This window comes from Glandiceps talaboti, chromosome 15 (genome assembly GCF_964340395.1).
Source record: "Glandiceps talaboti chromosome 15, keGlaTala1.1, whole genome shotgun sequence".
NCBI classification, from domain to species: domain Eukaryota; kingdom Metazoa; phylum Hemichordata; class Enteropneusta; family Spengelidae; genus Glandiceps; species Glandiceps talaboti.
Window position 1 is genome coordinate 6381983 of NC_135563.1, and position 14868 is coordinate 6396850.

A 14868-nucleotide genomic window follows, 5' to 3' on the forward strand; every position below is an offset into this window, starting at 1 on the left:
TGGCAACATAGGTTCTTATAAAGCCGACAGATTGCTTTAAAAAAAAGTAGTACGCCTCCTTGATACAAGTCTTGTTTGATGTAGTGTTTTAAAAAAGTTCGGACAGCACGATTGTTTTCGTATTGTATCAATTCGCAAGGTGTGTGAAGGGCAAGGACATCCTGACAATGCCCCCTTCTAGACTATCGATGTAGTTAATCTTACTGTTACACTGTGTAGATTTCAAAGGTTTGTGAACGATAATAACTACATACTGCATTTGCAGAAGTCAAGGTCAAAGATTGATTTTTACCTCCCATAAGGGGGAGGTTATGTTATGCGTCTGTCTGTCTGTCTGTCTGTCTGTCTGTTTGTCTGTCTGTCTGTCTGTCTGTCTGTCTGTCTGTCTGTCTCTGTCTCTCTGTCTCTCTGTCTGTCTCTCTCTCTCTCTCTCTCTCTCTCTCTCTCTCTCTCTCTCTCTCTCTCTCTCTCTCTCTCTCTCTCTCTCTCTCTCTGTATCTCTGTATCTCTTTCCCTCCTTGAGTTGTGTGTATGTGTGTGTCCGTCTGTCTGTTGACACTATCTAAAAAACTAATGCATCGATTCTAATGACCATATGTTGTTGATAGTTTTTAGTAATTTGGTTATCTCTTTGGAACGCATTCGTAAAATTCAATACAATTTGGTACATGCGTTAACCATGGGAAAGCGCGAATGTCTTATAAAGTTTGTTGATTTAACTTAAAGATTTAATGACTAAATTGCATAATTAATGATTTTCGGCAATTACGCTATATCTTATGACTGCATATTTCAATTTCAATATAAAGTAGTACATACACTAACCATAACAAGGCACAGATGTCCAATAAGTTTTGTTGATAGTTTACAGTTTTAATGAATAATTTGCATAATTAATGATTTTCGGTGATTACGTGCATGCAGCATTTAAAGGTTGATGATGTAACTTATAAGCTGAATGGTTAATTTGCATGAATAAAAATGATTTTTTTTTTATAATTAGGCAATATGCTAACTATGTAATTAATTAATTCTCCATTTCAGTGGCACATGATGTATAATAGCTAGTTCAGAAATTTGTATTCCAGCAATGTGAGTAGACCAAGAAATCTATCGTTTTTGCCCTTACTGGATGCATTCAGTTTAAATCAGGTTATAAAATCACACGGTGTTAACGATTCTTGTCATGTAATGGGGTCGTTGACAATATACGCCCACTTACAGCAAACATGTGACTGTACTTGTTTTGGAGTCCTTGAGATGACAACATAAAACATTGATACATCCATCAACCATAAAAATTCATACATGTTTGATGAAGTTGGTGATGTAGTTTTTAATTGTGATGTGTAAATATCCATCAGTAGTCATTTCGATAATTGGGTAATATCTTTATAATACACACTTTAAATTTATGATAATTTAGTACATGCATTTATGGTCTTTATGGTAAAGACGTGCATGCTTCTTTTAAAGGTTGATGATGTAACTTATAAGCTGTATGGTTAATTTGCAGAAATAAAAATTATTTTTTTAAATAATTAGGCAATATGATAACTATGGAACTTCAAATTTCATACAGTTTCATATAACTGACTATCAATTTAAGTGGTCGATTATGTATACTAGCTATTTCAGAATTTTGCATTCCAACAATGTTTGTAGACCCAGAAATCTATGGTTTTTGCCCTTTATATGATGCATTCAGTTTAAATCAGGTTATAAAATCACACGGTGTTAACGCCCCTTGTCGTGTAATGGGGTCGTTGACAATACACACCCACTTACAGCAAACATGTGATTGTACTTATTTTGGAGATATAAGTAAGATTGTTTTGTAGTCCTTGAGATGACAACAAAAAACGTGTATTTGTTGTCATACAACTTGTACCATTCGCACACCTGTAAACTTGTAAACCTCGATATGCTGTAATTGTATCGGACGATCACGGTTTAGTGTTGCTTGTATTGAACCTTTCGAACGTCGTACAAAAACGGTGTAACTTTACGTCTTTTCCTATTACATGTACTAAAAAGTATTACTATTTACATTATTACAGTGCCAATAAAAAGTTGATTACGCAGTACGCCGACCACTGAATTCTGACACTATTTACGAAAAATAAAGTGGTCCGCTTACGAAAGTACACTATAATACAACTAGCCCACCCTCATTGCTGTTTACGTCATGTATACTGTAATTGAAATTCTAGAATTCTCTTCTGTCGTTAAAGCAATGGGTGTACTTGAAAACGATAAAAGCCCAGTTAATGCAATTGAAGCTGCTATTAAGGAATGTGAAGAAGACCGTGATATCTGCAGCTCTGGTGTTGGACATAGGTGAGTAAAAATGCATCCCACAAATATCCATATGGATGTGAAATAGGTATATATTTTGGACTACTGAAATAAAGTGTTTTTCACTTAAGAAAGAAGAATTAATTATACCAAGTGTGCGTTTGTAAGATTAAAGGAAAAACTTAAAAGTTATGAGTTTGGTGTTGTATGTCCAGGAAGTGGTTTGTCAATGGACTGGCTAAGGAATCAATATCTCAAAAAAACCGTTGGCTCAAATACATTTATATCTGGTCTACATACTGTGTATTAAACCCCCTGGAAAGAATTTGTATAAGGTTGCACAATTACTTACGTCATTTTCACCTCCAGTAAGGGGAGGTTATGTTATGTATCTGTCTGTCTGTCTGTCTGTCTGTCTCTGTATGTATGTATGTATGTATGTATGTATGTATGTATGTATGTATGTATGTATGTATGTATGTATGTGTCTGCCTGTCTCCCTGTTTCCCTGTCTGTGAGTCAAGCACGATATCTCAAAAACTAATCCATCGATTCTAATAAAACTTGGTACACATCTTCCACATGGTAATGAAAAGAACTGGTTAGATTTTGTAAACATCCAATGAACATGAAAAAGTGATTTGCATAATGAATGTTTTTACCATAACTTTGGAACACATACTTCAAATTCAATATAATTTGGTAAATACATTAGCCATGACAAAGCAAGCATGTTCTATAAAATTTGTTGATTTAGTTTAAATCTTTATTGAATAATTTGCATAATTAAGGGTTTTCGGTAATTAGGCTATATCTTAAGAATGCAAGCTTCAAATTTTATATAATTTGGTACACATATATCAACCATAATAATGCACACAAGTACAGTGAAGTTTGCTGATATTTGAATAATTAATTGATTTTCAGTAATTCCATATAATTTGGCTTTTATGTCAACCATAACAAAGAACACATATCCTGTTAGAATAATTTCTTAAAGTTTTAATTAGTAATTTGTATAATTAATGATTGTGGGCAATTAAGCCGTATCTTAAGAATGCAAACTTCAAATTTCAGATAATTTAGTACATGTATTGATGGTAAAGAAGTGCATGTGTCATTTAAAGCTTGATGATGTAACTTATTAGCTATATGGTTAATCATTATTAAAGATTGTTTAATAATTAGGCAATATATCAACTATGCAAGCTTCAAATATCATATAGGTTCATATATTTAATTTTCCAATTAAGGGGTACACCATGTATGATAGCTAGAACTCATAGTTTTGCATTCCAACAATGTGTGTAGGAACAAATTTAAAAGTCTATGGATTCGCCCTTACGAAAGGCATTCAGTCAATCTCGTTTAATTATGCAAGTATTTGCAATTAAAATAATTCTCAATTGAATGCATGATTAGTATTATGACGAAATTATTTTCTTAGTCATAATTCAGCTTTTGGGGGGAAACTAACCTTCGTGAACACTTTCAGTTCATATCTGGGGGTGATATTGTCCTGGTGAGAGATGTACCAGTTCATACTTTAAAATTTCAGTGTTGACGATACCGGAGAACAAACATTGGATGCGATGATTATGGATGGGTGAGTTACATTTACACTAGTTGAATACAAGAGAAATGCTAAATAGCCTGGAATGGATGGAATATAAAAAAATTATCAACCTGGAACTTATAGCATTTATTATAAACCTGGAATTCATTGATGTTAATTGTTGGTTTAAGAATCGTTGAGATATAAATTATCAACCAAGATTTTTACTGGAGCTGAAATAAAAATATCGGGGCTTCAATATGAAGTATATAATGTGTTTGTTTTTATTCTGTAGTAAGACACACAACGTAGGGGCAGTCGGGGGTTTGAGACGTGTCAAGTATGCTATAACTGCTGCGAGATATGTGATGGACTATACGAAACATTCTCTTTTGGTAGGAGATTTAGGTAAGAATGGCGATGAGTCGCCAAACAACTGATGAACGTTACTTAAAAGAGAGGTAATAAATGACTCTCTTTAATACCATACATTCGACACATTCTTTCTTTTTTTCGCTGGGGCTAAAAAAAAGCAAAAAATCAAAATATAATCTTCTTCATATTTGTCTGTCTCTCCTTTTCCTCCTCTCTATCTTCTTTTTATTGGATTCCTATAACAAGCCCTTTCCCAGCTTATCTACACAATTGGCATGTTCTCAGCCCCCCTCCCCCTTACTTGAGTAACTTCCGTCATGAAAGAAATGGGGATATACTTAATTATGAAGGCAGTCGGTAACAAACGATTGTGTTCGTCTGCCTTAATAACGCTTTATAGTTTAATATGTCAACAATGTAGCTATACAATAATGTACGGAGAGTAAAATTAGGTGTACTGAAGACAATATTCAAGCACTCTATGGCTTTCAATAATGTTTATGAAGTGAAATGTTCTGCTTCTAAATGGTCTCCTACATACATGTCCCAATTTCTTTTAAATGCTCATCGTAGGTGATACTATTTCTGCCCAAAATCAAGATTGAAGGGAAAACCCTTGTGGCTATATAATATAAGTCTCTCCAAGGTTACCGTCCAATGTGAGACCTCACCTTGCAAAGCCCACGTCTGTTTGTAAAGAGATATCTTATTAAATATGCGTGCTGAAGTCGATTGCCACTTTTATTTTAATGTAATGTACCAAACAATTGTATATATCCAGAATGCGATGTGAAGGGGGTGGGGTACTGCATAAATGCGCTTATACAGTATGCGTACCCTGGAGGATAGGTTATGAAAAATCTTTGGTTCATTTCGGAAGGGGATATGATTTGTTTAAGAGTGTGAAAGGAGGGCTGCGAAAAAATAACCAAAACATTTTCTCCTCAGGCCCTCCACCGTAAATTATTTTTCTTCCCTAATTTGTGTCCTTAAGCATTTTTTTTCTTTGATTTTTTCAGCGACACAGTTTGCTCACACTTTTGCTAAATTGCAAAACGAATCTTTATCGACTGAAGGCTCCGAGTAAGTTCAAATTATTTTTTTAATCATCTTCAATAGCAATTAATGTAGTTCCTTTGTCACTATTCTCATAATTTTCGATATTGGTGGTGGTAGTGGTGGTTGTGGTAGTGGTGGTAGTAGATGTAGTGGTGGTGATGGTGGTAGTGATGGTAGTAGTGGTCGTGGTGGTAGTAGTAGTAGTGGTGGTGGTCGTGGTGGTAGTTGTGGTGGTGGGAGTTGTAGTAGCAGTGGTATTGATTGTAGTAGTGGTGGTGGTGGTAGTAGTCGTAGTAGTAGTAGTGGTAGTAGTAGTAGTAGTAGTAGTAGTAGTGGTGGTGGTGGTAGTTGTGGTGGTGGTAGTAGTGACGGTGGTAGTAGTGGTAGTATTCGTGGTGTTGGTAGTGGTGGTGATAGTAGAGTGGTGGTCATGTTAGTAGTGGTAGTGGTAGTAGTGTTTGTGGTGGTGGTGGTGGTGGTGGTGGTGATAGTAGAGTGGTGGTCATGTTAGTAGTGGTAGTGGTAGTAGTGTTTGTGGTGGTGGTGGCTGTGGTGGTGGTGGTGGTGGTGGTGGTGGTGGTGGTACAGATGGTCTTTACAATCATATTTACCAGCACCACTACCACCACATCCTCCATCAGCAAATACAAATGGCAATAATAAAGACTATAATAACATACCGGAGTTTTCCGAAAACAAGCCCATCCATAAAGTTGCCCATGGGCGATCATTTGGCAGGTGGGCGTCTATTGGGTTTTTCAGATTCACTACGGCAAGAATTTTGCCTTGTTATATTGGTAACATTAGTTTTTATTTAGTTCGAATGTTCCGTTGAAAAAAAAACATAAATTTAGAGTCTCAATAAAAAAAATGGGCGTTTTTTCCACGAGAAGGATGTGATCGTGAAGGTAGGTAGGTACAGACACCTTTGTGCTGAGCCTGGTCGGTCAACAAGCAAGCAGATGACTCATGGAGATCCGCAGACGTCACTGTCAATGCGACACACTGCGTCTAAAAATAGGTCAGGGTAATTTGCATGGTGAGTGTGCACACAAAGTGAACGAGTGAGAGTTGAAGTAATGTCACGTATAAATGAGTTCATGGAGATTTAACGAACGGTACAAGACTAATGTCAAGTTTATCCAGGGGTGAACAAATCGTTTTGTGAACTGATGGTCCCCGGACGAGTGCTTAAAAAATGCAGTAGTCCTGCTGAAAAAATTAGTGGTCCCAAGTCCCGCTAATGTGAAACTTTGAATTTTGCGTATGAATCTGTATATTCAGACGTACACCACTTTTAGTTGAACAATATCCAATTTATAATAATAAATATAAAGTTGACATGCTTGGTTTTAGTCAATTGACAATTCTATTCTATTTGTAATGGTTATTTTTGAGGCATCGACAAAACGAAAAACCTCGAATGACAACTTCACTTGGATCTCAGGAAGGATCAGGAATTGACAGAAATATGCGACAAGAATATTGCATTATTGGAAAACAGTGTTAATAATGGTTCAACAGTGCAGTATAACGACAAAAGTTGTACTAAGTTTTTTCAAACTTGTCGGGAAAACCCAGACATTTGCAAACAAACCATCACAACTGTACAAAAAAACTGACCCCTTCAAAGTTGATCCTATAAAATCTCACGAAAAAAAAATAGGAACACATACATTGCCTGACTAGAGGGAGTCCGTGTGACGGTATCGAGATAAATTCAAATTCGCCAGTCCTCGGGGCTTTGGCAAATATCACATTACAGTGCTAAAAAAAGATACTTCGTTGACTATTTGTAACTCTAGAATCAGACTGTTCACTTTGTGTCATGCTGGTCAGTTGTTTTCCTATACATCCATAGCTCAAAAGATTGACAATTTTCCGTGTTGTCCATTTAAAAGTTTACAGCCGTTCGCATTTCAGATTGGGTCTAAATTATTTACGAGATGGGTAGCCACACCGCAAATGTACTTGAGAAATGGAACACTGTAGCTTATTTGAGAGGTAGTGTGGACGTCCTATGTTTACAGATAGTAACCATGGTAACAGATAAGATATGGTGGGAAATGCCTTGCGCATATTATTTCTCTCTAGGGTTGGTCTTAGCACATTAATTTTAGTTACACCTTAATTGGATGTAAGGAGAAAATGAAACAGGTGGTGTATATTTTTGATCGTGTAATGTTTTATACATGAAAAAGTAAATGATAATAAGCAACATTAATGCTCAGATTTGGAATGCATTTGTGTTATGTGTCTAACAAGCAATCCACACACCCGAAATGGAATGAGCCACTACGAGCCACTACACACATGCATTGGTGGGAGACTTCATTTCATGATAAATCATTTGATTGAAAGGGGGTCTACTATAAATCATTTGAAGCTCCTTTATGAATAAAAACAATAATACAATCAATGGAATTATTATTCTTGTCTTCCTAATTGTTGTGTCCCTAAACTTGTATGTCCCTATTTATGATATGAGCCACATAGCTGTTGAGTGTTGACTGCCAAATAATCGCCCTGAGCTTCTATTTAGTTCCTCTGTTATGGTTCCGTTTTTGCCGATTTTCCGAATAGTGGCCCAGGGCTAGTTTTCAGAAAACTCCGGTAACAACATCTATATACATGTATGTCCATGCGTTTTGAGCATATTAGTCTTGTCTATCGTTTATTATGCGTACATTTTGCAAAACATCTGAATTACATTTGACCTATTCTGTAGTTTTCCTCATTTACATCTGTAAAAAATATTCTGTTTCAGTGACGCATATGCAGAATGGCGAAGGGAATCATGTACAAGCAACTTTTGGGAGGTAAGAATTGGGTTCAGCCTGAGGGTTATTAATTCAGATATTATCAGTACATTTTGACCCACTGTGCCCTTAAAACATTTTGTGGTTGATTTGATTAAGGAAGCCTTCAGTAATTACAAGGTGGAGGGCTGGAGAAAATTAAGTTCGTGCTGTTACGAAAAATGTTACCCTTCCTGACTCCGACGTGCTAAAACATGAGTTAAATGCTGTAAGATATGTAAAATTACATGAGTCGACGTCCAAGAATGAATGGTACGAACTTCATCCCACCACCACTACCACCAATGTTGACAGTTTTAAAGCCATTGGATAATTTCCCACTACTACCACCTTGTCCATGTGTGTGAAGACACTGCATTGGTATATTCATGTGTAACAGTTTGGATCTTACTGCTGAGCTGAAAACCACAATTCAACTCCCAATGATTAGATTGACACACTCCTGATATCGTCGGGAGTGATGTCAACATATCCACAGCATTATCCCTATTTTACCCAACTGCTCCCGTTTTACACCTCTGAGACCCACTTCTCACCTCACACCACAGCAGAAATTAATTCATTAGATGATTGTCAGCAGCAATTTGATGTAGTCTGATATCATGGTACCTAACCCTAACTCTAACCCTAATCCTAACTCTAACCCTCACCCGAATGACATCGATGGGATTTGGAACCGGTGATAGTGATGGGAGGACAAAAACACATTATAATGCAATGTTAGGCAATATAACGAGTCAAAGTAAAATGTGACTCCCCCCCCCCCCCCATCCCATATTCTAAAATATGGCCCTCCTCCTAGAGCCGATTTGTAAAACGTGACCCCCCAACTCCCCCCCCCCCTTGTGAATACTGAAGGCTCCCTAATTGTGTTTATGACGTACTCAGGTGACACAGTAAAGTTGGCAACGAGGCAACAACACTTTCGTGGCTATATATTCGATACTTTATTTTTATGCAGTGCCTCAAGTTTCATTCAGTTTTGGGATTGACAAATATTTTAGAGTGTGTTTTTCGAAAACAGCCAGTAATAGCCCATTGGAACGGAATCTGCTTTCGTGTAGTTAAACGTGTTCCTTGAAAGCTTCAATGAACTCAGTCTCAACTTTGATTTATGTCTCTATATTTGACGTGACTCTACTCAAAAGATTGATATCGTGAAGCTGCTGTTCATACTCTTTTTGTCATTATTCTTGATTTATTATGTGTTGGATATAGAACGTGACACCTGACCCAACTAAAAGCTGTGGACCATTCCAGAGAATCCAAACGCCAAATACGGGGGAAATGGTTGAACTAGACGAAGATAACCATGATACGATAGGTACTTGGCGACAGTTAAAGCCATCATTCACAACCAACGCAGCACTCTACGAGCAATGGAGCCACAGACAGGCTAAAAGCTATCGACGAAAAAAACACGATCATAGTGTTTTGAAACAGCCGTAGTCAACATACCTGTATCAATGATCCCGAAACCTGCATTGCTATAACCTGCAATACACGTGTCAACATCTTCAACAGTTCCACATCCTCCTCTAATATGACCTTAATGTATAGATTAAAATGAACAAACCATTGACTACAATAGACTCCTGGTGCGGTTTATAATGACTATACGTCCTTTTCAATTTCACTTCAGCCTTGTGTCTAAGCACCATAGTCAGGCCCAGGTATTAGGGTATACCATCTACTATATAGAAAGATGACATTATCGACATACATTGTTTTAAATCATTTGAAAATATCACAGTCGTTACAGAGTTCCTTAATACATATATCAATTTATTTGAGTACTGCCTACCCTGTCATGATGGCGACATTATATATTATTGTATTACTTTCGCTGTAAATGCAGGTGCGTAAGGTTTTGATAATTGCATACTAACCTTGGAAAATTTGGCCTCGGTTACTTACTCACCAAGGAGTGTACTTCAAAGTAGACATGTGGATGATAAATGGCTATTTGATTTAGATTTGAAAGATTAAAACAACTTTTACTATGTTTTACTAAAAAAAAATAAAACATTGAGTCAATAAATGGTGGTGGTGGTGGTGGTGGTGGTGGTGATGGTGGTGGTGGTGGTGGTGGTGGTGGTGGTGGTGGTAGAGGGGGAGGGAGGATGCTGATTAAGAACGTGCAAAACAGTTTGTTTACAAATCCCTTCCTTACCTATAAATACAATAATTAAAAAATATTTATCAACCACATTTTTGCAAGTTTTTTTAGTATCTTGCACTTTATTAAATTCCAAACAGGGACATGGGCAACGTTAACGTTGTTAAACATTACTCATTCAAGCAGAAAACACAGTAACGTTGTTTTATCAATTACAAATCGAAATCTAAACACCCCATTTCTCATACATATGGCCACTTGGATAATTTGCAATGTGGCATGGGGTAATTCTCTCTTTGTAGGTATGGTAGTTGTTGACAAAAATGGTGATTTTGCAGTCGGGACCTCCACCAGTGGACTTAAGTTCAAAATAGCCGGGTAAGACATTCATTAATATTCCTTTGAAAATATGCTAAACTGTATTTGACCAAGATTTGTCCAATATCGATCTTTACCATTTCCTGGTGGTTAGTGAGACAGCAAGGCAAAGTAACAGATCGCGACATAAACAGGCTAAGGATTGTGGGTAATTAGCCAAGGTCTCATCAATGCAAGCTTCAAATTTCATATAATCTGTACATACATCGACGATAACAAGACATGTTTCTCTGATTTGTAATTGGCTTGATTGTGTAGCTTCATTTGCATAATTAATGATTTTTAGTAATTAAGCAATATCGCAAGAATGCACGCTTTATAGTTTTAATACATACATTGAAGATGGAAAAACCTGTCCTATAACGATTATTGTAATTGCAAATTAGTTATTTCCATATTTTAATGAGGTTTGGTAATTGGGCAGTATCTTAAGGCTGCAAGCTTCAAATTTAAATTTAATGTATTTTGGTGGTGTACATTGATGAACACAAAACGCATGTGTCCAATATCGCTAAATGATCAACGTTTTAAAAATGTAAATCTATAAATAGTGGTGTTTGGGAATTAGGTAAGATCTTACGAAATCAAGCTTGAAATGTCATATAATTACCTCTCCAAAGAACGAGAGGTAATGTAATGGAATGACAAAAAGTATCTGTGTGTGTATGTCTGTCTGTCTGTCTGTCTTTATACAATAACTACTCAAGTGATCACGATGAAACTTTGCACACTTATTTGTTACATTTATGGCGAGAACTGATTAGGTTTTGGAGAAAATTCATGGGCTGGTTAGTGAGATTTAGTGAATTTTCGTATGCTGATTCATGATGAGTCAGCATTTTCACACTCAAAAACTGGATATTGATGGTCCTTTGTTCCTTTGTTCTTGATCCTTTGTTGAACCTTACTTTACCTAACCTATTTCTAATGAGCCGGCATTCCTAAAGTACTTTTTAAAAATCTAACCACAGAGTAGTATCAGGAAATGAAAACATACGTGTAGAACATATTTTGCCAATGTTGGATATAGTTAACTGTAGGATATAATTATAAGTGACTAGGCCAGACCATGCATGTTGGCTTTATAACAGCCTGGTTTGAGTAGAGCACCGATTATTTGTCAAACATTCCAACTTTTTCCCTAAGATGGATGTTTTTATTTTCAGTCGCGTGGGCGATTCTGCAATAGTTGGTTCAGGTGCTTATGCTGACAATTACATCGGCGGCGCTACCGCTACGGGCAATGGTGATGTCATGATGAGATTCAAGCCAAGGTAGTTGGCATTTCATCCTATAATTTTGTCATTCAATTTCTGTTTAGATGTTTGGATGGAATTCTGTTTACATGTTTCTAAACTGAGATTTAGGGTTTCGATGTTTCTACATTGAGGATTGAGCGCAAACATTCCTTGAAACAAGGACCACGCCATAGCAACATCGAACTGACAATGTATAGATAAAAGACAGGTTGACAAATATATGCTTTGCGACAAGGACCACACTAATAGCAACAGGCAGATGACATGGCATATTGCAGTGATTGGTAGACATTTGAACAACCATACAAACAATGGGCACAATTATATATAGCAACAATATATATAATCATACCCATAGCAACAGCCAAATGATAAAAGTGTTGGCTATATACCAAAATCACTTAGACAAAATGATGTAAAATTGTTGAAATACTGGTATAGTATGCGGCTGTGCATCAGCACTATTGATGTCATTCCTTCATAGGGAAATCTTTATGAGGTTTCGATCCCAGATTCTTTAAATACATAAGTGTTATTTAATCAATGGAGTCATAGTTATTACGTGGGATCATTCTGTTGTTTGGGACACACTCTTACTGGTTTTACACCTAAATTCTAATTCTAATCCGAACTTGGCCTTTAACACTTGTTCTGAACTCTCCAATGTAGAATCATAATATGCAAACTGTGTTTTATGTAATTTTCCAGTTATCAAACCGTAGAGAATATGAGACTGGGTATGAGTCCCTCTGAAGCTGCAGCTGACGCTTTGAGTCGAATTGCCTACAGATTTAGCGATTTTGGTGGCTCTGTGATGGCTGTAAACAAAGAGGGGGAAGTTGGTAAGTTGTCTCTGCAGTCAATAGGAAATGGGGAAATGGGGAGCCGATGTCATCGATTGCGTCTCACGATTTGGATTCTTCTATGATTGCAACATCTAGCGAGAAAATCTTTCGACAAAATGTATTTGTTTACATAGTCCTGTGACTGTCTTTTAAAAAGTTATTATCTCGATGTACATAAAGCTACAACCGGAATGTGTTTTTGGAAACGTTTAGTGAGACACAATAATTAATCTACTATTAATAGTGTAATGCATCACCTGTTGGTAAAAATAATTTTTGTAGCTGTAGACACGATAAATCAACTCAAATTGATTCTGTCAACTAATTAACAGGTGCAATGTCTTTTTCATAAGAACTTGGTCAATATTTAGTGAATGTTTGATGAGAAAAACGAAAATGTTGCTTCTAGTGTAAGTTTTTCTCCAATTTACAATGTCAGTTTTACTTTTTCTTTATACAAGGTGGCGCATGTTATCGTAAAAATCCCGGTCACACAGTCGAATTTGCGTACATGACGGGAGCTATGTCTGAGGTAGCTACATTTAAAATGGACTGCACAGTTGAAGGAAAGAAAGCAGTGTTTGGAGAGGCTGCTACAATACAAATAAGCAAGATTCTCTTTGTGTTCTTCGCTCCTTATTTGTATTTGTATATTTGATATCACTAGTTTGACATTCACAGTTTTCCAACCAGTGTATTTATATGGACTACTTATTTGATGTAATGAATCTATACAAATATTAAACTTGCTGTTACTTGACATTCAGAATAGAGTTCCGTCACAGGTACACACTATCCTAGTAAGACGATACAATACCCACATTGTGTTGTTCTCTACATCTGATTGTCTTTGGCTATTAAGGTAGTGACACTGATATGCTGTGTTATTAATGAGATATGTGCTTATATATTTACTGATACCTCAATTAAATTTCAAATTGATTGAAATAATTGTTGCGACTGTGTATTCAGCTGATTTATGATTTTCATTCAGTGTGAATTTCCCCTTGTTCTTTATTTGTACTGACGTACTGTACTGTACCGTACTGCACTATATGCTGTACTGTATTTGGCTGTGTTGTATTGTGCTATGCTGTACTATAGATACTGTACATGTACTACTTTACTGTTCTGTTCTGTTCTGTTCTGTACTGTACTGTACTGTACTGTACTGTACTGTACTGTACTGTTCTGTTATGTTATGTTCTGTTCTGTTCTGTACTGTACTGTACTGTGACATGAGTGTAGTGTAGTGTAGCACTACAGCTGTGTACTGTGCTGTGCTGTACTGTGTTGTATTGTGCTGTGCTGTGCTGCAGTGTGCTGTACAGTGCTGTGCTGTGCTGTGCTGTACTGTACTGTATTGTATTGTACTGTGTTGTACTGTACGGTATTGATACAGTGGACGTGTGGTTTCACAAACAGCATCTTCACACACATGCATCGGCAAGTCATGACACGCTAACCGTCGGACATTCCTGAGTTCTTCGAGAAAACGTAAGTATAAAAATTTCCAATCAAAGTTATAGAAAAATAGCAGAGCATAACTTCCCACAAGTAATACCAGTCCAGCTAATATCAAAAACGCGACATAAAGTACAATATAAAATTGAAAGTAATGTACATTTACAACTAAATTACTCAAAATAAATAAAGTATTACTGAGGACGACATAGGTAAGATGTGACAGCAGGAAAAACACCCCTGTTTAAACAGACACTGATCATGCCATAGTTGTAGAAATGGCTGTCTTTTCCATCATAAACCAGAAAACAATTACCCTACCCCACCCACATGTAATGCTTACAAAACAGGGTGACCCTGCTCATTGAAACATTGTACTGTACTGTACTGCACTGTACTGTACTGCACTGTTCTGTACTGTACTGTTCTATCCTATCCTGTCCTGTCCTGTATTGTACCTTCCGACATGTCTGTCTCTTCTTTAAGAAAATGCAGCTGTTTCTTAGGCTATTAACATTCAATAGAGCGTAGCGTAGGGGAACCCCACAACCACCACCAGCTTCACATGTGACAATATTGCAACAAACCACTGAATACGTACCCTGGACAAAGTGACGAAGCCAGTGACTTGGACTAGACCAAACTAAAAGTAAAAACATACATAGCGGGGGCTATGAGGGAGTCTGTGTGGTGGTAG

At 36.8% G+C, this 14868-nt stretch overlaps 1 protein-coding gene across 1 annotated transcript; it reads left to right on the top strand.

Moving 5' to 3' along the window:
* Positions 1–2236: 2236 nt before the first annotated feature.
* On the top strand, positions 2237–13365 carry LOC144446883 (N(4)-(Beta-N-acetylglucosaminyl)-L-asparaginase-like). Its single transcript, XM_078136728.1, has 10 exons — positions 2237–2340; positions 3857–3904; positions 4149–4261; positions 5248–5311; positions 8055–8106; positions 9325–9430; positions 10528–10603; positions 11770–11877; positions 12571–12704; positions 13169–13365. Exons 1-10 carry the CDS (start codon positions 2237–2239, stop codon positions 13363–13365), a joined length of 1002 nt encoding a protein of 333 aa, XP_077992854.1.
* Positions 13366–14868: the final 1503 nt, after the last annotated feature.

Coding starts and splice junctions, on each gene's coding strand:
- LOC144446883 (XM_078136728.1), top strand. CDS start 2,237: ATGGGTGTACTTGAAAACGATAAAAGCCCAGTTAATGCAATTGAAGCT. Junction 9,431..10,527: donor AGATAACCATGATACGATAG/GTACTTGGCGAC, acceptor CTCTCTTTGTAG/GTATGGTAGTTGTTGACAAA. Junction 11,878..12,570: donor ATGATGAGATTCAAGCCAAG/GTAGTTGGCATT, acceptor GTAATTTTCCAG/TTATCAAACCGTAGAGAATA.